General features: G+C 40.9%; 1 protein-coding gene across 3 annotated transcripts; it reads left to right on the top strand.

The window, feature by feature from the left end:
- The first annotated feature begins 709 nt into the window (after positions 1 to 709).
- Positions 710 to 23,882, top strand: LOC137305696 (WW domain-binding protein 2-like). 3 transcript variants are annotated; one of them, XM_067974610.1, is made up of 9 exons: positions 710 to 818; positions 10,343 to 10,451; positions 12,509 to 12,644; positions 13,995 to 14,087; positions 15,301 to 15,570; positions 16,906 to 17,004; positions 17,510 to 17,586; positions 18,487 to 18,545; positions 20,300 to 23,882. In XM_067974610.1, exons 1-8 carry the CDS (start codon positions 760 to 762, stop codon positions 18,532 to 18,534), a joined length of 891 nt encoding a protein of 296 aa, XP_067830711.1. In that variant the 5' UTR covers positions 710 to 759; the 3' UTR covers positions 18,535 to 18,545; positions 20,300 to 23,882. The 3 variants fall into 3 exon arrangements, with proteins under 3 accessions (XP_067830711.1, XP_067830710.1, XP_067830709.1); XM_067974609.1 differs by having other exon boundaries at positions 18,487 to 18,567; XM_067974608.1 differs by having other exon boundaries at positions 18,487 to 23,882.

Genomic DNA, 23,882 nt, shown 5'->3' with positions numbered 1-23,882 from the left:
ATGCTGACTGTTCCTAATCAGTCGCTGCCTCTCCAAATGCCTGTAGATCCTGTCTCTCAGAATACCCTCTAACAACTTACCCACTACAGATGTCAGGCTCACCGGTCTGTAGTTCCCAGGCTTTTCCCTGCCGCCCTTCTTAAACAAAGGCACAACATTTACTACCCTCCAATCTTCAGGCACCTCACCTGTAGCGGTGGATGATTCAAATATCTCTGCGAGGGGACCCGCAATTTCCTCCCTAACCTCCCATAACATCCTGGGATACATTTCATCAGGTCCCGGAGATTTATCTACCTTGATGCGCGTTAAGACTTCCAGCACCTCCCTCTCTGTAATATGTACACTCCTCAAGACATCACTATTTATTTCCCCAAGCTCCCTAACATCCATGCCTTTCTCAACCGTAAATACCGATGTGAAATATTCATTCAGGATCTCACCCATCTCTTGTGGTTCCGCACATAGATGACCTTGTTGATCCTTAAGAGGCCCTACTCTCTCCCTAGTTACTCTTTTATACTCCATCCCCCTGGCAATAAAGGCCATGCACAATAGCCATGAGACCAGGGGGACACTCCACGTGTGATTGTGAAACATGTCATGCCCCACACGAGGGAGTGACTCCGCCCCTCCGTGCTGTGTCACTGGTAACCATGGAGACAGCCCCCGCCCCCTCCTCCCGTGCGTCTTTTTTAAAACGCTTGACGTCACACAAAAAAAAAAGGCACCCGACGTCGAGGAGACGACGTTGGGAACATGGCGCTGAACAAGAATCATTCGCAAAGCGGCGGCGTCATCATAAATAACGGCGAGAGGTAAGGACCTTGTCCCCGGTTAATGCGGGGAACGATCACCGTCAGTAAATATTGCACACTCGTTTCGACGCGCCTGCGGGCTGTTTATTGTTAAAATACCGGGCCTGCCTCCCGCTGGTGAACGTTACGCGACTTAAAATTCGCATTTAATTCGAGAATGTTCTCCTCGGTTACGGACACGTTTCCTGCGGGTGTGAAACCTGCTGCTGCTGCTGCCAGTGTCTATTAACATTTATAATTCCCATTTTACCTAGTTGGGTCCCGGGGGGGGGGCGAGGCGAGGTGAGGTGAATTGGAGGGGGGGGGTGGGGAAACATCACGCTCCTGTTCGCCGGACCGGATCATGTCAATCAATCCTTGAATCCGCCCCCCCACCCCTTCCCTCTTTACTACCGATTGGCTGTTTTCCGAGCAACCTGAGGTTCTACTGGCAGAGGCGGCTGTCAATCAGGATGATGTCCCGCCTACCGTAAGAAGATGTAAACATCATATGGCGATGTTGTCATCTGGCCGGTGGTGCAAGAGAGTTGCCCAGAGATGTCCTAATCGGACTTTATTATTTGCCAAGTGTTTTGCTGCCTAATGAATTTTACTTTTAAGTGAATTAAACTGGAAATATGAAGTAAAGACCAGGAACTTTTATTTTTGAAATCTCTGGTGGTACATAGTTTGAAAAAATCTCCCCTCAGGTAGTTGGTGGCTATTAAATTGTGAATCTCCCCTTCGTGTTCAAACAACCTACTGACATTCATTGTCTACATTCATCAGACTCTGTGAACAATTATATCTATCCACCATACCCCTGACCTGACCCAGTATTGATTTTACATTTATTTTCTTTTTGGTATATTAAACGAGGCTGTTTTACTAAATGCAGTTTTAAAAAAAAAAGTAAGGCTGGGGGAGGGATAGATAGAGAACTTGTAGAACAGTGACAGAAATGCAGTATATTGGAGCAATCCTGTAAAACTAATTCAGAATTGATACTGCAAGGGATGATGTTTTAGCCTCTGAAATAGCTAATCTTTTCATTGTAGTATATTCTTTCTCTTTTTCCATCCCCCTGCCCCCCTGCTTTGCCTAAGAGGCTATTTATCATGTTGAACATGGATAATGAATGTCAGTAGGTTGTTTGAACACAGAGAGGAAATTCACAACCAAATCCAATCCTATCCTCAACTGACATCTACACATACACTTCCGACTAGGGGCAATTGGGATCAGGAACCATGGCTAATGATCGCCAGCCCAGAGCTGCTGAAGCCAACTGTAGCTGAGTCCAGCACAGACAAGGAATTAAAATCTGGACCTCCCTGCCAAATGTGGTTCAGTACCATGTGATATGATGAGTTTACACACTGAATTATGAAACCAGGCACTGTAGTATGTTTATAGCAGTATTTTTTTAGTTACTTTTCAATGTCTATTGAGAATGTAATCTGGAGATTGTTCCTTACTGGAACTGTGAGGCTGCTGTTTCTTGTTTTAATCACTGTCTCAGTGTATAATGGTAACACACTAAAGTTTTTTTTTGTGCAATATAGATATCAATGGCTAAAATATATTAAAAGTCTTGGATATAATGCACAGTTCCTGAAAGTGTCATACCTACTTCCTGTAACAGTTTTCCTATTGCACTTTGTTGATAACACCCATTTGTTATAACACAGCCTATCTTCATAACTCATTGTGAGCAGTGCCACAGTGCTGGAGTTTCCACTGTAGATGTAATGTACGAACCTCCATTACCTGTCTTCTTGTACCCTGCCCATAGTTGGTTGAAATTGACAGATCAGAGTGCCCAGATTTTGATCTTGTACATATGGGTTAATAAATACCTAGATGTGGAATGAGGCTAATACAATAGAAATAGCATGAACTGAATTTCATCTCGTAGGCTTTGAGGTTGATTAATGTTGAATAAGAGGTGCTTGCTGTTACTGGACTGCAAAATGAGGTCCTCACTTGCGCAAGGCTTTGTCCTGCAGAATTATTTGGAGGATAACTGAAGCGTGGCTAATGAACAGTTCCGTTGTACCATACTGTATAGGAATGTTATGTAGGCAATAAACCATTGAGGGGTTTGGATTTTTAGTTTGGTCTGCTGGATGTCTGGCATGCAGAATCCTATTGCCGCGCTTCAAAAGTCTCCAAACAAAGCTAGTGAGAAATTTAGACATGAGCAACTGTTTGCCCAGTATGGAGTACACTTTGGCAAATCTGCATTTATTGCCCCATCTCTAGTTGCTGTAAGAAGGTGGTGGTGGTGGGCCTTCCTGAATCTTATCAGTCCTTTGCTGATGGTGTTCCCACTATGTTATTCAGTAGGGAAAGACAAGATTTTGGCCCACTGATGATTAAGGAATGGTGGTATATGTCCAAGTTAAGGTGATTTGTGACTTAGAGGTGATGGTGTTCCCATGATCTTACGGCTGTAGTCCTCTTTGATGGTAGAGGTCATGGGACTGGGGCATGCTGTATTGCATCCTGCAGTTGATTTTAAAAACTGCAGCCACAGTCTGCGGGTGGATATTGAGTCCAATAGTGGGGCACCAATCAAATGGACTGCTCCTGTTCTAAATGGTCTTGAGTGCTGTTGCAGCTGCAACAATCCAGGCAAGTATTTTATCATACTTCATTTGAGCTTTGTAAATGGTGGCGAGGCATTGAGGTGCAAGGAGGTGAGCCACTTGTTGCTTCTGCTCAGTGGTGACCCCTGGGATGTTGATGGTCATGTCTGACTAAACTAGTCCAATTTTGATTTAGGAGGTCATTAACATGGTGGATAGGGCAGTGTCTATGGATGTTGTCTATATGGTCTTCCAGAAGGCATTTAATAACCTTGTGTGCAGAACCTTATCAGCAAAAATCAAATTGGAGGTAACCTTGGGATATGGGCTGGTAATTGGTTGGGAGGTAGGAGATAGAGATTAGAGACAAAGGGTTTGTTCTCTGTTCGGGATGCGACAAGTGGTGTTCCTCTGGGACCTATACTGGGGCATTAGCTTTTCACCATGTAGTAATCACTTGGATAATGGAATAGAGTGTTGTATATCCAAGTTTGCAGATGATACTAAGTTAGGAGGCACAATAAGTTGTGTAGATGGGAGCAGGAAGTTACAAAGGGAGTGGGGAAAACTGGTAGGTGGAGTTCAATGTGGTGAAGTGTGAGGTCATCCACTTTGGATCTGAGAAGGACAAATCAGAATATTTTCTTAATGGTGAAAAACTAGGAGCCCTGGAGGATTTAGGTGTCATGTACATAAATCACTAAAAGCAAGTGCACAGGTACAAAAAGTAATTTTTAAAAATAGGCTAATGGAATGTTAGGCATTATCTCAAGGGGATTGGAATACAAAAGTGAGGAAGTGATGCTTCAGTTGTACAGAGCCATCTGGAATACTGCATTCAGTTTTGGGCATTGCACCTCAGGAAAGATATATATTGGCCTTGGAGAGGAGATACAGCACTGATTCGCCAGAATGATACTACAACTTGTTGGTTAAATTATAAGGATGGTTGTATAAACCTGCCTTGTATTCCCATGAGTTTAGATGGTTGCCAAGTGATCTAATCAAGGTCTCTAATTTGATAAATGTGCTAGGATAGATGGAGTTAAACTATTTCCTCTGGTGGGGGAATCCCAAACAAGGGGGCATAGTAAAATTAGAGCTTGGCCATTTTAGGAGTAAAATCAGGAAGCATTTTTTCACACGGAGGAAATCTAGAACTCTTCCTCCCAAAAGGCTGTGGAGCTGGGCCAGTTGGAGCTTTCAAGACTGATTTTTGTTGGGTACGGGTGGATATCAAGGGATTATGGAGCAACGGCAGGTAAATAGAGTTGAGGTACAGATAATCTAATTGAATGGCGGAGCAGGCTTGAGGTGCTGAATGTTCCTATGATGCAAAGTTTAGGTGCAGATTGTTAATATCCATGGCTTGGGTACCCCCACATGTGTTGGGGTACTGTTGGAGTTTAATGAATTAGAAGCATGCAAACCAACACAGTTTGTCACAACTCCACCTCGCAGCTTATCATGTAGACGATTATTAATGGAGCTCTGTTGATATAATAAAAGGAAAGCTTGGTCAGTTTTCCAATGTCATGTGAAGCTGAGCAAGTTACACAATCTTTATACAAAGTACAGTTGGAATTTGTAGGGCTGGTTTATTATGATTTTGTTTGTGGATGTCGGGTATCGTAGCAGAGAGTGACAGTTGGAAGATTCTTATGATTTGCCTTGCAAACCTAGTGATTAACTATCTGACTTTTTTTAACTGGTTGCATGTTTATTTTAATCATCATATAGGCAGTGTATACTTTTATTTTCTGAAGAAGTTGTTGGAAACAGGTTTGGCCCTTTTAGCCTCAATCATTTTGCTTAGCCATGGCAGCGCAGCCTTTTTTAATCCCAATTCCCTGTCCTTCTCCACATTCCTTAATACCCTTCCTTCCCAAGTAAGTATCCATTTCCCTTTTAAACACCTCCATTGACTTTGCATCTATATCCTGGGTCAGTGCAAACCATTTGTGTGATTTTTTTTTTCTGGATTTCCTTTTAGCTAGAAGGATTATGTCCCCTTGTTCTGGATTCTCCTACTAGAAATAAGAGTTTGTTTCCTATATATGCTGTCAATCCTGTTCATTATTTTAATACTTCAATTAGATCACCCCATCTATCGCCAAGAAATGTAATCCAAGTTTTCCCAGTCTCTCATTATAATTCAGTCCCTCCATCCCGAATATCACCCTGGTGAATCGTCACTGAACCTTCTCCAAGGTCAGAATACCCTTCCTGATGTGGGCCTCTCTGAACTGAACTCCAAATCTGGTTTGAATAACACTGTATAATTATAGATTACCTCTTGATTTTATATTCCAAACTTCAGGTGATGAAGCTCAGCATCACCATTAGCCTTTTTTGTTTGCTTTTGATGTCTTGTATACCCGGACCCACAAAAATCCCACTATAGGTCTCCATTAGATTATAGTCACATCTGCCATTTTTGTTTCCACAGTCTACTACTGTACTTTGTTAAACTGCATCTAGCATAATATTACCCACTTAATCTATGTGTGTCCCTTTGCAGGTTCTGGGTAATGCACCCTATGAGCTGTGTTTACTGGTACAAAACTTATCTGGCTGCAAAGCCTTGTTCCATAAGTCAGAGAGCAAACTCTGTGGAGTTGCTTATGTGGCCTGTCAAATATAGATGGCCCATTGTCTTTAACAATTCACATAGTTTATTGATTTAAAAAAAAATCTGTAATGGTGACCTTGAAACTACTGGATTGTTGTAAAAACCCATCTGGGTCACTAATGACCTTTAGGGAAGGAAGCCTGCCGTCCTCACCTGGTCTGGCCTATATGTGACTCCAGACCCACAGCAATGTGGTTGATTCTTAACTGCCCTCTGAAATGGTCACTCAGTTGTTAAGAGTTGTTACACTCCAAGAAGGTGGCTCACCACTTTCTCGAGGGTAATTAGGGATGGGCAATAAATGCTGGCCTTGCCAGCGACGCCCACATCCCATGAATGAATTTAAAAAATCACTCAATTAGTCGGTGTGCTGTTGAAAAAAGCAATATTTTTTTGGTGTCAAAATGCAATAGTGGTGACAAACCAATACATTCAGCATCCCATTGGTGGAGAAAGGGCATTATAAAGCACAGGGATGGGAGGCCAACTTTTTGGATGGCAGTTAAATGATATTCCAGAAGCTGTTAACATTGTCCTATAAATCAGTGCAATCATCAATGAGTGAACTAGTTGTATTTTTTTTTCTGCAAAACCTGATTATTTTAATTGAGATGCTGCTGCCTTCCACCAGCACCGTTTCTCGTCCTCTCTTTTGTTCACAAATTAGTTTAGGAGTTGGTCGGAGCAGATGTGATCACAGCATGTCAATTCCAGTCCATGTAAAAAGAAGCCTGGTGCTACTGTATGGAAGAACAGTCATGCTTAATTTCAGACATGCAGCAGTTTAGCTTAGTGCAGAATTAAACCTTGTGCAAAAATATACCTATCAAGCATTATAAAAGAGTTGTGTGCTGGTGCACTCTTGTTGCAATTTCATGTTTTTATAGAACTGTGTTTCCTGTAAATTGACTTGATCCCCTGTGATCTGGAAACTGACCTTACTGGAGATGCATACCCTAAGGATTTACAATGATCCTACTTGCAGTAATCTGCTTACTGGCCTTAATGTAGTCTCACACTATGCTACTCATTCAGTGCATATTAAAGACTAGGTGGCTTACAGATGAGAGCAGTTATTATATTACAATTAAGTAGAGATATGAATTACAAAAATTCAGCAAACATTTATGTTAATGTACATAGTTACCTTCTGTACATATATTTTGGATGGAATAGAAAGTTTCTTCATTTTCAAAAGACAAAGCTCAGTTCACTGACCTGGCAAGTTCAGATGGTTTTATTTTTTTGGAAAACATTCTGTAATGATGTGATGTATTGTGATATAACACATATGTCATAATGCATCAGCCAGGCTAGGACAGGCATGCAGTTATTTGGTATAAACCCATCAACATTTTGGAAAGAAGCCTTGAACTAATATAAACTCTTGATTGAAGTCATGCATTGTGAAAAATCTCAATTGCAGCCTTTCTCAGCCCAGGCAAACATTCAAAGGCTTGCTTGCATATTTATAATGTAAATAGTAATACAGGGAGCTTTTTTTAATATTGTAATGGAAGAATTATTTGATCTCAGTGGGAGTCCTACACTCTAATTAGGAGGGGAGAAAATCAGCCAAGGCTCCTGCTCCTGATTACTAACTTGGACATGGACAGTTTCAGCCCCAGCTGTGATGTTCCTAATGTTTCACCTTGCACTTGAAAAATGACAACCAGCATAAGATATTGAAAGGTAGCCAATGCCTAGGGACCTGCCTCCAGTAAGAATTAGTGCTTTCAGGAGAAAAAGAAAGACTCATTTATATAGCACCTTAAAGGACCTCCCAAAGTGCTTTACAGCCAATGAAGTACTTTAGTGTAGTCACTGTTGCAATGTAGGAAATGTGGCAGCTAATTTGTGCACAAGCTCCCACAAATAGCAATGAAATTAATGACCAGATAATCTGCTTTAGGTGTAGGTTGAGGGATAAATGTTAGCCAGGACACCCGGAGAACTCCCTTGCTCTTCTTCGAATAGTGCCATGAGATCTTTTACATCCACCTGAGAGGGCAGACGGGGCCTTGGTTTAACATCTCATCTGAAAAATGGCACCTCCGACAGCGCAGCACTCCCTCAGCACTGTGCTGAAATTATGCACTAGATTCCGCGCTCAAATCTCTAGAGTGGGACTTGAACCAATGACCACCTGACTCTCAGAGCCACCGCTGAAGGGAGTAATTGGAGAATTAGGAGGGAGGAAGGAGAAGGTTGTGGGAGACATTTTAATGCAGGAAAGCCAAGTAAGCAGAGTGGTAACATGTAGACAGGAAAGTTGCTCAATGTGCCTTTTGGTGGGTGTGGATAGAGGGTGAGATGGAACAGTCTTTGATACACATAAATGCACATTACTGGATGTTGCTGTAACAGTAGTGTTTTATGTCGATGAACCGGAAAAAGGATTGTGTTGCAGGCAATGTGTCTCAGTTATTACAAGGTTAAACTTGCTCTGGTCTAATGGCAAATCTCAAATTCTCTCCAAGTCATGAAACTGCTTGAAATGAATCTTTACATGTTGGAGCCCAGAGGCAAAAGGGTCACTTTTTTTTTTAAATGAAGGATTTTCTGTCTTGTAATAAATGTGGGAACTAGTCCCAACAAAATCCACTTGTTCTAGAATATCTAACTGGTTATTGATATTACTGTGATACCAGTAAGAAAATATGACTGTACCTCTACTTTAGATTGATGTAGACTGTTGTTTCATTATTCCTTTAAATTGACAATTGCCAGTAAGAAAATTACCAATACTTGTTGATTTTTTAAGAACAAAAACACAACATGGTATTAATATGCATTAATGGTTTGAATTTTCATTAGATTTAACTCACTCATCACTGGGAGGGATCTAAACTAACCAACTTTGGATTGGCACTAGATTAACAAGAGCCACCAGAAAAGGTTATTTCAAATTCAACACCTTCTCTCTCTCTCCCCACCCCCCACTTTTGTCAATGTATGTGGAGTGTGGCAGTACAACCAGGAGTGAAGCGCCACCAAATTCCAGGTCTGACCAAGCAAACTCCAGCCACTCCAAACCTACCACAGAGTAGTTCCTTTTTGTGCCCACTTACTCCACTACTAACTAGGGAAATACATAATAACTGGGACAAAAAAAGTCTGCTCTTGCAGATACAATATTTTTGTATTTTATTTTGATTTAAAATTTTTATCATTGGTACATAAGCCAGGGTGGGAAGGGGAGCTGTATAGGAGGGTGAGTTGGTAATGGATAGTTTCTGCAATTTCTAAATGTGAAATTAGCTCAAAATAGAAGCTAATAATGTATTAATTAAATAGACAGAGTGAACCATTTTAAAAAAAAATCTGTTGGATACATTTTATTTATGTAGTGGATCCAACAGAATGACAAGCAAATAATTATTCAATGCAGCACCATCTTAATCTAATTAGCGATTATTCCTGTTTACGATATTTTATGCTGTTACTGTCGGACTCAATGGGCCGAATGGCCTCCTTTCTATAATGTTGTCAATAATGAAGATCTTGTATGGAATTGGTTGTTGCTTTTTAGATTTGTTGAGGTTGGAGCCGTGGAAGGCCTGGGGAGGGCATGTTCTGAACAAACAATGAGGAATTTAAACCAGTTATCTGAATGTACATGTCCATTGAGCCAATCAAGCGTATAATTAAGCCAAGTTTTTAAAATATAGCCCAATTTTTTTCCAATTGTCTTCCTTTCTTTGCAGGAAGCCATCTTTTGTTGGGGTATGCCTTGCCAAAGCGGCCATCCTTCATCAGTGGGTCTCTGCAAGCTTTTTGACTGTGGAAGCTGTCAAGGCTGAGCCTGATGATTTCTGGTACACGCACTTTCCAGCAGTGACCACCCAACAGTAATCAAGAGTGGGTACCATGGCTGATTTTCCACCCCCCCCCCCCCCACTACCTGACCATCTCCTGCCTCTGTTGCCATTCTAGAGTGGTGCTGAGGCCAACTGTAGTTCTTCTACTACTGCTGCTCTGAGATCAGCTAACTTGGCACAGCATAATAATCAACAATATCTTTGAGGTACACCTAAATAGGTTTTCTTCCCCAATAAATGAATGTCTGTGCACTGAGGCAGTTGGTCCCTCTTGGGTTAACTTTATCTGGTGCTGTGGGGTCACAGAGGAAAGTCCACCTTGCACTTCCCGAAAGATGCACCTACTAGTGCCGTATTGGCAGAGGCCCTGTCGGGTTGGGAAGGGGTATGATGGATAGATCAGTTAAAGGTTTAAGAGGGAAAAAAAAATCTCTTCCTTTACACGTCTTATTTGTTGGGTCCTTTAAGTCCAATGCATGTCTGCTCATTCTTGTTTTGCAGCTTTTTAAAGGAGTGCAAAGATGTGGAGCTCTCGTTCAGTGATTTGGCTGCTAAGTCTGATTTCTTTAAGGGGACCAAGAAGGGGATGCTTTATTTGACCCCATACAGGGTAAGGTCCTTTTCACAGAAGTAATAGTCTGTTTTGCCGTGCTCACAAATAACTGGTCTGACTGCGCAGTTTGCTTCACAAAAACTAATTTGTTACAATTTTTGTGCTCCAGGTGAATGTCAGTGGTGCAGTTAGCATCTGCATCAGCTATTGCTCACTTCAGGTAGTTAAATGCAAAGTATAGCTCTTTCTACTCTGCTTAATATGGTCTTAAATATTTTTGTTTAACAATGGCTTCACACCTCCCTGATTGGGCAAATCGTTATTCACTGCTATATGGCAGGCAGCAATGGAATATGAAATGTTAACATTAACAACCCAACTGCTTAACTCAACTTATATGAAGAGGCTAGCCCCAGATGAGGTCCTTATATAATACGATGTGTATTTAGCTGCCAAGTATTTTTGTATGTGAAGATGTAAGAACAAAGGTTTCTAAGGGAATCAAGGGATATGGGGATTGGGCCGGAAAGTGGAGTTGAGGTCGAAAATCAGCCGTGATCTTATTGAATGGCGGAGATGCTTGAGGGGCTGTATGACCTACTCCTCCTATTTCTTATGTTTCTCTTCCACACCCTCCTGCCCCTGGTGAAGGTGAAATGGCGGCTGGTTGTGCCATGCAATGATCAGGCTTGTAGCATTCTACGATTAGGCCTTGGGTAGTCCTACAAACATACAAAAGAGAATAGGAAAAGACTAACTGGTCCATTTAGCCTGTCCCATCCAGACATAATGCAATCTATCAACCCTCCCCCTGGTCATGCAATGTCTTGGAAGATGCAAAAAAGAACTCGAGCCAATTTAGGGAAAAAAGCTCTGGGGAAATTCCTTTCCAACTCCTGAAAGCAATTAAGCAAACTCCAGGAGATTGCAGTAAATCATATAAATAATTATAGTTACCCTTTGCCTACTTTCTATAACTCCAGATGTCTTTTGCTCTCCGAACTAATCCAGATTCCTTTTGAAGGCTGCTGTGTAAATATAGTCAATAGATACCATTCAGTGTTTCATGGGTTATGTTCCTAGCATAAAGAAAGACACATGCTCTTTTTTTAAAAAAAGAATTTCCCCATCTGGATCAGTTAATCATGACTAAACTCCTTTTTGTTCTTCAAATCTGTTGCATTTTATTTTGTTTAAACAGGACTACTGTGTAATTGAATCTGAAAATTCAACTTTGTTGCATTGACATGTCCTTAATGGTAAATGGAGTTAAAATCTGGGGAGACTGAATTGTTGACTTGATTCTAATAATTCAATCTCAGTAACTTATTTAAGCTAGTACTCTTCATTACTATTTTAAAAAAGTTAACCGTAATCCTTTGCAACTTATTTTTGGTTTAAAAAGAAATGTCTTGAGGATGATCGGCCCCAAGTCTTTGGTGTTAGTGGATCTCCGCATCCTTAGGCTAAAGGAGGGGTGAGAATCCAGACCGGATTCCCAGTCAGATTGTGGTTCAGTGATCTCTGCTGGGAAGCACTCGTGTATAGACATAGGGGAGGATGGGATCAGGCTCAGCTATGATGCTAGCCAACCATTTGGTTGTATAGTCCACCAGTACTTACTGCCTAGGCCCACACTTGCAGAATGGGCACTCGGGCAAAGCACTGACAAACTGCCAGCATCCATGGTACTGTACCCAGCAAGAACCTGTGCCTCCAGGAGAGGAGGAGAGAAAATTGGACATGGGGAATTGTTTTTTAAAAAGTGAGACTTCTTGCTTTCACTGTGTAATGAGAATAAAGTAAAGGTGTAGGGGCTTGACATTAATGCTGGTTGCTTGCAGGCATCCAGTACTTTACCCAAGTGGCCGTTCTTAAAGCGTGAACCTAGGCAGTGAATGCTCGTAGATTATTTATCCATGGGGTGAGAAGAATCACTCCTGATCCTGACCTTTATATGGAGAGTCAGTGTGGATTCTGAACAGAGACCTAAATGACAGGATGGACTCATTCCATTTCTTCTTCTTACATCTTCATGTTCTTTGTATAAAGAAGCTACTGAAAAGCCTAAGAGCATGGTCATAACCTTTGCTAAATCCATCTGTTTGTTTCAGATGATTTTTTTGGCGAAAGGGAAGGACCCTATGCAGTCATTCATGATGCCCTTCTACCTTGTGAAAGGGTGTTCAATCGAGCAGCCTGTCTTCTCTGCTAATTATATCAAGGGAACTGTTCGGGCTGAGCCTGGAGGTATGTAGAAGAATTCTGAGAAGTAATGTTCAGGACTAGGAAGGATTGTGTTGCACCATGTATTTTTTGGTGAGGGAGGAGGAATTGCAGGATATTGAAGTTGAAGGCAAAGTAACCCATATATGTAAATGGATAAAATCTAAATTTCTAACTGGCTCTCTGTTGTGGATTCATGTTTTAGATTGACTGACTTGAGATGGGGAGTTTATTCTTCAAAAGTAAAATTATTATCTTAAACTTTTAAATTTAAAAAATATATATATTTTCTATAAATGTAAGAGTCACTAATAAATTCAATAAGGTATTCAGGAGAAACTTCTTTACCCAGAGAGTAGTGAGAATGTGGAACTTGAAGTAGTTGATGCGAATAGCATAGATGCCTTTTTAAAGGGAAGCTAGATAAGTAAATGAGGGAGAAAGGAATATAAGGATGTGCTGCTAGGGTTAGATGAAGTAAGATGTGAGGTGGCTCGTGTGGAGCATAAACACCAGCACAGACTAGTTGGGGTGAATGGCCTGTTGCTGTGCTGTAAATTCTATGTAATTCTGTAGTTCCATCTTATCCAGGATATGAGTGCATTGGCAGGTGAGGTGTGTCAATGCCACTCTTGGTCTGAGCACAAGGAGGTACGTGAGTGACTTGATGGTGTACCTTTTCTGTGGAGAATCAAGTGACCTGCATTTAGCACCAAGATGGAGGGGCGGAGTTAGCAGGTGGAAATAGGCAGTGTTGCAGAGGTGGAAGTAAGCAGTCTTGTAGATGGATTGATGTGGTGTTTATAGCCCAGCTCGGGGTGAAACGACACCAAGGTTGTATACAATCTGATTCAACTGGGAGTGGTTGGGCAGAAGTGGATTCAGCGGCAAGGGAACAATTTTTGGCGGGGCCAAAGACGATGGCTTTGGAGAAAGTTGTGACTCATCTAGGACTTAGAAATAAGATTTTCTCCATTATAAACTGTAGATTGTTCTTTCAGTGGTTCGGTGGGTAAATGGATTGTGTGGTATTAAGGCGCACAAATCAAGAAGGCCCCAGGTTCTTGTACTGAGTTAGCTGATTTCCATTGGGATGTCACTGAGCACAGTGCCCCTTTTAAATTGGCATTTTAGAAAGTAAATCATGCAGTGGCAGTACTATTGAAGGCAGCAAAAAATTAACTTTTTTAAAAAAAGGTGTTCGGTGTTGATCTAAGAATCATGTAGTCTTTGTCCTAGTCACAATTTAATCTTGATGTCGAGATGCCGGTGATGGACTGGGGTTGACAAATGTAAGGAATCTTACAACACCAGGTTATAGTCCAATTGTTTTATTTGAAAAAAAAATCTATTTAATCTATGTTTGATTTCCAGGTGGTTGGGAAGGACAGGCCACATTCAAATTGGTATTTAACAGTGGTGGAGCCATTGAGTTCGGACAACTAATGTTCAAAGTGGCTCAACAAGGTAAGTTAGAGATGGCACCACTGAATCCTGTCCATTATGCACTAGTCATTTGTAAATGTGCGGGAAGATGTTAACTTAGATAGAAATATCTTCTGTACATTAATATCCAAACACAACCCCAGCTCCTCTAGTGGAAATAGTTCTGCAAATTGGGGTCAGGCAGGACGAGCAAATAGGGTCTCTTCAAACCAAAATCAATGTCTCTGATGATAAAAGTAACTAGAAAAATTTTAGACATGTTCTAATATATTTTAAGTCCCACCTAATGACCTTGTAAGGTTCTAAGTAGAAATCTTTTTGCTTGTTAAGATGTCTGTACAGGTTATTGAAATGTTAAATTTATTTTCACTACTTGTGGTCATGTGCTTGTTGATTGTCCTGATGGGATTGGGTACTGGGGGAAAAATAGCATATTTCACTTGTTAGCAACAGGTTTCAATATTGGGCATTTCCAGATGGGTGTACCATGACCCAGACCCACAATAAAGTCCCCATGGCTCTGCCCCAACAATGAGAAATGTGACATTTCCATTTTATGACACCAGCTGTGCTTAAGCTCCTCTTTAAATGATATTTGCCGGTCAGGCTTGAAATTGAAACGCTAACGTTGGCACTAGGATTTTGGTAAAGTGTAACTGAGCACGTGAACTTTTCATACTATGTCCACTTAAATTGAAAAAAGTCAAGCAGTGCAAATATAGATTTTTGCCTTTGCATACTTGGATTATATCTGGAGAGAGTATTTTGAACTGTATAATGCTAGAGTGAAGTACTGGTGGTGGAGGCAGTTTGAGGTGATGAATTAATAAGTTTCACACACAAGAAACGTACCACATAATGTTAAAGGGAGTTGGCTCGTGCAATGTGTTTGTATAATGTATTGGTATAGATATACTAGTGACAACACTGCTCTCGAGGACCACTTGGTGACATTTCATCAATACAAAAATGTTTGTAAAATAGTGCTCCTTCAATATAAAAGAATTATAAATAGAGCTTTGTGGTATATTTTTAATAAAACAACCTGCACTAGACATTTCCTGTTTGTGAGACCAATGTGTACACAGCAGTGTTCGAATACAACGCTAACCTGTCGGAACCAGTCGTACTCTCACTGTCCACTGCACAATAGCTACATTGAGGCATGATTGATTCTATGTTCCAATAACTTGTGTTGTCTTTGCAAATCTAATTGTCTTGTTTTTTCTGTTAGCTTCCAGGGGTACTCCTGTACAGAACACTGCTTATGGATACGAACCGATGGCTGATATGGCTTTTGGATTTGCCCCAGCCAATGGTCCTTATGCGGCCAATGGTCCTTATGCGGCCAATGGCCCGTACGCAGCCAATGGTCCTTATGCGGCCAATGGCCCGTACGCAGCCAATGGTCCATATGCATATCAACCGCCTCCCATGAATGGAGGTTATGCACCTCCTCCTGCACCGATGGGATACCATTATGGAACTCCTCCACCACAGCCAGGTAAAGGAAAAGGGCTTCATAACTTACTGGTAATAAAATATTGGCTGCACTAAAGGGGAAATCACCTTTTTTAACATGAGTAGCATTATTAGGCTATTATCTTTCCTATTGAAGAAACTTAAATCACAGAAATGTAGGAATTGCTAGATGAAAAAAGACCAAGATCCATCTAGTTCGCTGTCTACCATCTTGGTAGTTGCGTGATACAACAATAATGAAGTTGTTGCCTAATCATGGGAATCAATCTCTATCAATTAATCTACAACAGATCCAGTCATGAGGTGAGGAAAACCCCCAGTGATGGAGAGCTTTTGGAACCATAGGTCCAAAGTCACCTGTTCCTCCCAAACATGCTATACTTACCACATTTCATGTCTCAAATTACTCATATACTGTATCCCAAAATATTTTCAAAGAAATGTATCTAATTTGCATTTGAATGAATCAACACTATCTGCATCCGCTGTCTTGCTAGGGAGCCTGTTCTGTAGATTTACCACTCACTCACTCACTGAAATAATGTTTCCGCCAATTCGTTTTGAATTTACTCCCCCCATCTCAGTCAAGCACAGTTTTACAAAAAAAATGGCAGGCTATTTTTTCCACAAGTGAGCTTGATGGTGGGGTTGTCTTCTGGAATGTCCCATTTCTGAATTTCTGCTCCGCTTCGAAGGCTGCCTCATACGGTGTTCCTTTCTAGCTTAGAGGACTAGCTGGACACCTGCTCCCAGCCTTGCACCAAGGCTGCGGTGTAACTGGGCACTGAAAGATGCATGAGGACAACACAGGTAGCTCGTCTCTTGCTTCTGCTCAGAGCTTCCTCACAACAGCGCAGTGAGACCAGAAAAGAAACTCTGGAGTTGATGCCAGCCTCCTAGCACTCCAGGTCACACTGTGTTAGAATTCTTACCTTGGAAAATTACTGTTTGTTTTCAATTTATAAAGGTTGCTTCAAATTACTTTAAGAAGTGTTGTCAATAGTACCCATTTTAACAACCTTTTGCCTATAGTTTTAATTAGAAACATTGAGTGCTAATAATGCCATGGAGGAACTGATTGAGAGTTCCTGAACCCATTCACGTGAGGAAAATCGATAAACAGCAGAGATGCAAGTCATTGACTCAAGGTGCTTCAAATGCAGGGTGTCAGTCTTATTGGATTGTCTCCCCAGGTGTCTCTTCCCAGGCAGTTCCCCATTGATATCAGCATAATCTATTGGAACAAAATTCTTTTTACCCATTTGGTTTTTGTAATGGTTGCTGCCATTGTGACCCCTCAAGTGAATAAGTAATATTATAATTTATTGTAATCTGTACATCTGATGTATAATTTCAGGAGCCTATCCATCTGCCCCTGCAATGGACATGTATATGCCTCCTCCACCTCCCTATCCTGGGCCACCTCCAGTCAGTGTGGTAGAACCTGGATTGCCTGGTAGGTACACTCTATACTTTTAACAAGATCGGAATATAATTTATAGTTCATTTAGATGGTAATAAGCATCATTAACATGTTGGTGTGTGCTACTGAAGCCCAGGGAGAGCTTACATTTTCTTTGGGAACCATCCCACTGTTAAATTGCGAGGTGGCTCAATAGAAAGGTCTTTGTACATACTACCATTGATGAGGGGGTTGTAAGTGTATAGTGAGTGTTCTGATTCTCCCCTTAGTGCCATTCCCTCCTGAGTCTTGCTTCTAATGGAAGTGGTTCCAGCTACTGCTTGCTGTATGCATTGGCCAGAACCACTTCAAGTGGCAGCAGACTCTGGTATAGTACTGGGGGAGAAGTCAAGAATGGTGCTTTGGGAGAGAGGAGGGGAGAAGTTAGGAGCGATTCTTTGGGTAGGGGAGGAAGGAAAGTGTCAGGTTGAACAGGGGAAGGGGTTTGAAGAAGAGCTCCAGTTTGAATTGTGTTGTAACTTTTTTTCTTATCTTTCAGGTGGAACTAAAGCAGCAGAAGCAGCTTCTAGTGCTTACTACAACCCGTGCAATCCTCACAGTGTCTACATGCCATTGGTAAGTGCTCATTTCTACTATCTTAAAGGTTGAGTCTGTAACTTCTGTTTCTTTCATCCAACGAAGCTCCTTTCCCCAAACCGGTCTGTGGAAGAATCTTTCCCAGGTCATAAGTAATGTACAGCTACATTAGCCCTGTACTGTGTCTGCAATTCATTCTTGTAAAAATTGTCCTTCTTTATTTAAATTGGTGCTGAGTGATATCTTATCTTGAGTACATGATTCAATGTGGGGAAGTTGAACATTTGCCCATGTTTTGTATTTAGTGATACCCTCAAGCACTCCCATGTCTGGTATAAAGTGGACTGGATGAAGAGCATGGCTTAGATATTCGATGGCACCACACCTGTTTTCAGACAATAAATGGGTGCCTAAGTCTCCAATACGTCAGGCAGAAAGCCACCTGCATATTGGTGTAGGCAAGAAAAATAGGAGTCCGGGGAATGCACCTGAAACATGAGTTAAGACCTTTGCACATGCAAATAAAGGGCCTCTCACCTGTTTGAGGCCCCCTCTGCGATATTGGTTTGCCCTAAGGTATGCGGTGCTGGCTGCATTCAGGAAAACCAGGTCTACGTGTGGCCTAATAGGTGAGCCTTAAAGGGATCGCTGCAGGCCGCCTCCAAAAAGGTAAGTTTGTTAAAAGTACTTACTGAATGTAGAGTCGTAAGGAGCACCTTCCCTCCAGTGAAGTCTTTGTTTCGAGGTCACAGTACCTGACCCTAGAACGGCATCACGTTGGGAATTGCTGGTGTGATGATGTAAACTATCACTGCACGACTTGTTAATATAACTAGAGTGTACCCCATCCATCCAGGGACTTGTTGTATATCTGCCTCAATATTCCAATTCTTTAAAGTTCAGCAGTAAACTAGCAACTTGTTGTATTTTATGTTGTAGGAGCAGCCCCCACCATACACACCAGCAGAGGAGAAGAAGAACAACTGAACCTGTTTGAAGTGCTGATTCTCCCAATCATTTGTGAATTGTTTACTTTCTAAAAATTCTGTTGTTAGAAGCTGCATTTTTATTAGACTTCAGCCACTTCATAGTCTCTTTCCACCAGGAAATGGGTATTGGAACAGGCTCCTTCTTGATGATATGATGGTGTCCTTGCACAGGCAATGGGCATGATCACCTGTGCACTGAAACAGACTAGATGTCTGTTCCCAATGAGCCATTGTACGGGGTCTTCTCCTTTCTACTTCCTTACCCCCCAGAAAATGTACCTGTCTGGAAAACTCACTGAACTCCATACATTGTCACCATCGCCTGAAAGTGCAGAAAACAATGACCAAACTCCTCTCTTGCGTTCCAGCTTGAGCCATGCCTGTCTAAACCCTACAGGATCCTTTCTGCTGGAAAACTGGGAATTCCTGACCACCTTAGGAGCAAAAGTATTGACTTAAAATAACCAGTCCCCAATTTTGAGATATTCCCAGTGTGTTGTAGCTGTCTGGACCCAGCAGCCAATAAGTGTTGATGAATGACATCCTTTTAAATAATGCAAAAATGCAGCTTGTAACTACAATATTATAGTATTCAAAATATACTCAAGTTTAATTATAGAAATTACACTTTGTGTGATGCCAGCGGATGAACACGTAACCCATTCCTACAAAATCACGTTGCTATTTTAAATAATGCCTCTGTGAAATTGGAGTACTTTCATAGTGATGCCCATTAGCCAGTAGTCCTGCAGCATCATTTCTAAGCTTTAGGGTTTTTGGCTATGGAAAGTTTGGAATGATTCAAATCTGATTTTTTTTTTTAAATGTTCTCTATTAAATAAAACATTTCTTCTAGGACAAAATAAACGAGACTAGCATTGTTAGGAACATTACTGAGGAATGCTTTGAAAGTTTGGCAGGAAGAGAAAAGAGAGAAATCAATTCTGTAATATTTGTACTATTTGTGTGAACCACTTTGCTTAAAAGATCGTTTTATAATATATTTCTTATGGGGGTGGGGAAAATAATATTCACTTGTTTCTAAACTTATTAATCCAGTGTGGGTTTGGTCCAATGTGATAAATTTTTGTATTAAAATACCCACCTGCTACCACTCCGGTCTGATCCAGTCCAATCTAAAGGTACTATCAAAACTGAAAAAGAATACTGTTTGCAAGCATTTGAAACCTGTATGCCAGGGCTACAGTATTGTGACTGGGTTATTTAGTTAGAGAATACTGATGCACTATAAACATACTGTTGTTTGATACCTTAATTCATCACCTTGGATTGCCCCCACCGCAACCACTAGTACTTCACTCCAGTGTTAGAAACAGCTCTAAATTCTCCCTTTAGACATGCCCAAGGTTGGAAAGACAAAATCTACAATTTTACTGATATTCTTCCATGGTTCAAGTGATATGGTTTAAAGATTTGTGCTTTACTGAAATCCTAGGTGACAGTATTAGGCTGCACCTGTGGCTCTAGCTGGTACCTTGTGGGCACATGGACCATCATTGACCAGGTTTTGTATTGTTCATTTTTCAAAACTTCTCGTGCATCCGTTCATGATTCCCTGCGATATGGCTTCTTATTCTTCTTCGATTTGTGTGTAAATTATTTTTTTACGGATGCTGTGATGTAGTGTTTGGGTTGTGTTGTTCCAGAAGCGTACTGTAACTTGCAAGGAGCTAGAACGGCATTTGTGGCCCATTTCAGGAGTGAACTGGCCCCTAACTTGTAGTTTTCCATATTTCTTGCAGGAGAACTGCATCTCTCAACTGACCCACAATCTAACATGTTAGAAAGGAAAATAGCTGTGCACTTACTGATATCTCAGTCCCTGCAATGTTCTTATACTTGAAGCTTTAAAACTACTGGTCAAGACACCCAGGGCACAGACATGTGTAATTTTCTAAGAAAATGCATTGAATAAATTAAAAACTCACCAGCTGAATCTGATCCAGGGATAATGGAGTTGCCTCCTTTTATTTCACTCTGTCTTCCCTGCTTTGCTGTGTAACCTAATCTTTCATCTGCTTCAACCTCGTGATTCTCTTTTTTTTTAGTAGAGGACTGTGGTGAAAAATTCTGCAGGTTTCCAGAAGCTAGACTCATTGAAAGAACAACCTGGACATGTTGGGATGCCTCACTGCTTTGACTGTCTTAATTCCTTTTGCCTCATTTGAGCAGAAGTATTTTGTTTTTCTTCTGCGCTCACCTGGCAGAGGTCTTCTGGTGAAAGAAGAGATCTCATTTTGTCCACGTTTTCTTGGCCAATTACAGACCAATCCTGAAGGCGACTGTACAGAAATCAGCTGGTCATCCCGGTAGTTAACCAACTCAGACTATTCACTCATTTCCCAGCAGCCAATTCAACCCCACATCGTAGGCAGAGGCTCAGTAACCAGATTGGTTACTTGGTTTGTAATAGTGTAGGAACATAAGGAGGGAGAAACCCAGTGACATGGATTCAATCCCCACCTTCCATCCAACTAATTAATGTAACGGCTCTAATGATCCACAGAGCTAAGTGGTTAAAGGAGATTAATTGTACTGTAACTGTTAACCCGTCACTGCCATAAACCTATGTACCAAGGACGTGTCAGCTGTTTGTGGCTGTACGGCAGAAGGCCCTTGGGCATGGCTTTATCCTTCTCTGTGGCTTTTACTGAGCTGCAAGTGGTGATCACTTATTGGTGATTTTAAAGTGTTTCTTCATAGTAGCATGTTCTTTAATCTGATTTTTATGATACTGGGGGGAAATACTTTAACTCTCAAATCATAAAATTATTTTTTAATTATTCATTCTACTGAAAGATATAACAATGCACTTGGATCTAGTGGCTGTGAACAAAGTCTGACCTTTTTAGAATGCATTGCACTATTTGAGTGAGGGCTACACAGCTTTTGGCCCACTTTCTGATTTTACTGTCATTCTGTGAATGAAGAAAACAGGACAAGATGTTTAAGAGCTTCAGTTTGATCATTGTTAAACTTCTCGGTGCTGAGCGAAAGCAAAATGCCAGATGTACAATCAAATCAGAGTTCAGCAAGTGCTGTTACCAATGGGCTATGGAGCAGGAGACAGAATTGGTTTAATATTGGTCGATTTTTAAAAAAAAATCACATTGTGTTCAAAATTAATGAAGGATCCTTTTTAATACAGTGATGTGTCCTGGTACTTTTGTTGACAGGCTATATTTTTATTGTAGTAAATAACTTGTCACATAAAGCCAGTTCAGTTGCTCCTCACTGTAACAGTGTTACAGAGCACAACCACTAATCTAAATACATGAGTGCACCCTCTTCGCTAGAGAAGGTATGTAAAGCATCTCTATAGATAGAATGAGTCAACAGCTCAGGAGAAGGTAAATTTGGCCCATCGTGTCTGTGCCGGCTCTTTGAAATCTGCCCCATTCCCCTGCCCTTTCCCCATAGCCCTGCAAAATTTGCCCTTTCAAGTATTTCCCTTTTGAAAGTTACTGTTGCACCTGCTTCCACAGCCCTTTCAGGCAGTGCAGTCCAGATCATTCGCTGTGTTTTTTAAAAAAAAAATTAATTCATTCTGATTTTCTCTTCTGGCTCTTTTTTGCCAATTACCTTAAATCTGTGTCCTCCGGTTCCTGACCCTTCTGCCACTGGAAACAGTTTCTCCTTATTTGCTCTATCAAAACCCTTCATGATTTTGCCAACTCCACATTGTAATAGTTGGTGAGTGGTCAGAGCAATCCCAGCAATGTGTAACTTCAACTAGTTGGACCAGCCTAGTAAAGTCAGACTCACACACTACCATACACTTTTTTTATTACTAGAATTTAGGAGAGAATTCTGCTCTGTTTTGTGATCTTTCTTCCTACTGTTGTAGTTAATTGGGACAGAGAAGCAGATGAGGGAAAGGCAGGCATTGTTTAAAATGTGTGAATTTAGCAGGAGCTTAATGAGTTCATAAGTTTGTAGACCTCAGTGGATCTCATGACCATTAAAGGGGATGTTAGTTTAAAGGGATATGTCTTTGTATAAATTATAAAAAGATAAATAGTTCACTAATTTTCCTTGCATGTGTTGCAAGTAACAGTATAACCGGAAATTTGCACGATGCATGTTGAAGCTGCTCCGCCTTGTCTCCCCTTTACACTGGTTTTGGAGTAAGTCTGGTTGACACTAACACAATATTGAGGTCTGTTCTAAACCTGAGGGCTCAAGATGGAACAGGAAAGTTGATGGCAGCGATGTGCTGTTGACTCAGAAACCAACGCTGCAAATCCGACGCTGACACTCTGTGCCGACACCAGAATAGCAATACCACTCTTGGATGAGGAGTGCACAGCCACAACTATTCGCTGCCAGTGTTCACTTTGAGACCAAAAATTGTGCAAATGGGGCTTTCTGAGGGACTGTTTTAAAAATTGTCAGCAATTCTAGTACGTATTAACAAAACAACCTGGCTTTGAAAGGTGGGGAGTGGCGGGGCGGGGGGAAATTCCAGCAGCTGTTTAGACTTTCTACAAGCTGTTTGTTTCCAATAACCTGTTTCTCCCCATATTGCATTTGGTTTCCTCCAGATTTTTTTTTTTGGGGGGGGGCACAGCTGGTGTTATAGAAAGAAAACTTTTTTTTTAAAAAAGTGACAATTTTTATTATATCTCTCAATTTAAAAAAAGGTCATTCTTTGGGAATGCTAAAATGAAGGTGTGTAAAATATAATGTAAAATAGTCAATAGTAGTTAGTAATATAGGAAAGGAAAATTATCCTAGAATATTCAATAGTGCTTAGTATTACAGGAAAAAATATTCTAGAACACTCCGCTTTCCTTCCCTTGTATCTCTCTTAAAATACAGGATTTCTGTAAACTCCAGCTGGTTTAGTGGGAAAACTCCAATGTGTTTTCCAACCTGCTGATGATTTTTATACAAATTGGCCAGCTGTTTACTTGGCCTGATCTTAAGGCTGTCAATGCGTTGATTAGTGCAACAAATTTAATAAGTATTAGTTAAAATAATTAAGGATGGAAAGACCATGGAGTATATATCCCTTGAATCAAGTGCATGTTGAGATACAGCAAACAGGAGGTTCTACAGCTTTAAAACAACCCGCTTTCTTAAATTTGAACTGGGGAAAGGTGGGCCAATGAAATAGGATTCTGGGAGAATAATAATGCGTTGCTTTTTATTTAATCTGTACTTTTGTATTAACTGGAGAATTGACTGATAACTGCTAGATTTATAAAGTGAATGTGTTCACTCATTAATGTGTGTAAGTCTGTATGTATGCTTCAGTAAAGCTTTACAACTTGTTAATAAACGCTTTCATAAGCACCTAAATAAAGATATTTGTGCAATGTA

The sequence above is a fragment of the Heptranchias perlo genome, chromosome 40, assembly GCF_035084215.1.
Source record: "Heptranchias perlo isolate sHepPer1 chromosome 40, sHepPer1.hap1, whole genome shotgun sequence".
NCBI classification, from domain to species: domain Eukaryota; kingdom Metazoa; phylum Chordata; class Chondrichthyes; order Hexanchiformes; family Hexanchidae; genus Heptranchias; species Heptranchias perlo.
The sequence above is the reverse complement of the archived record's forward strand: the minus strand, read 5'-3'. Positions and strand labels throughout refer to the sequence as shown.

Coding starts and splice junctions, on each gene's coding strand:
- LOC137305696 (XM_067974610.1), top strand. CDS start 760: ATGGCGCTGAACAAGAATCATTCGCAAAGCGGCGGCGTCATCATAAAT. Junction 14,088..15,300: donor GTTCAAAGTGGCTCAACAAG/GTAAGTTAGAGA, acceptor TTTTTCTGTTAG/CTTCCAGGGGTACTCCTGTA. Junction 15,571..16,905: donor AACTCCTCCACCACAGCCAG/GTAAAGGAAAAG, acceptor GTATAATTTCAG/GAGCCTATCCATCTGCCCCT.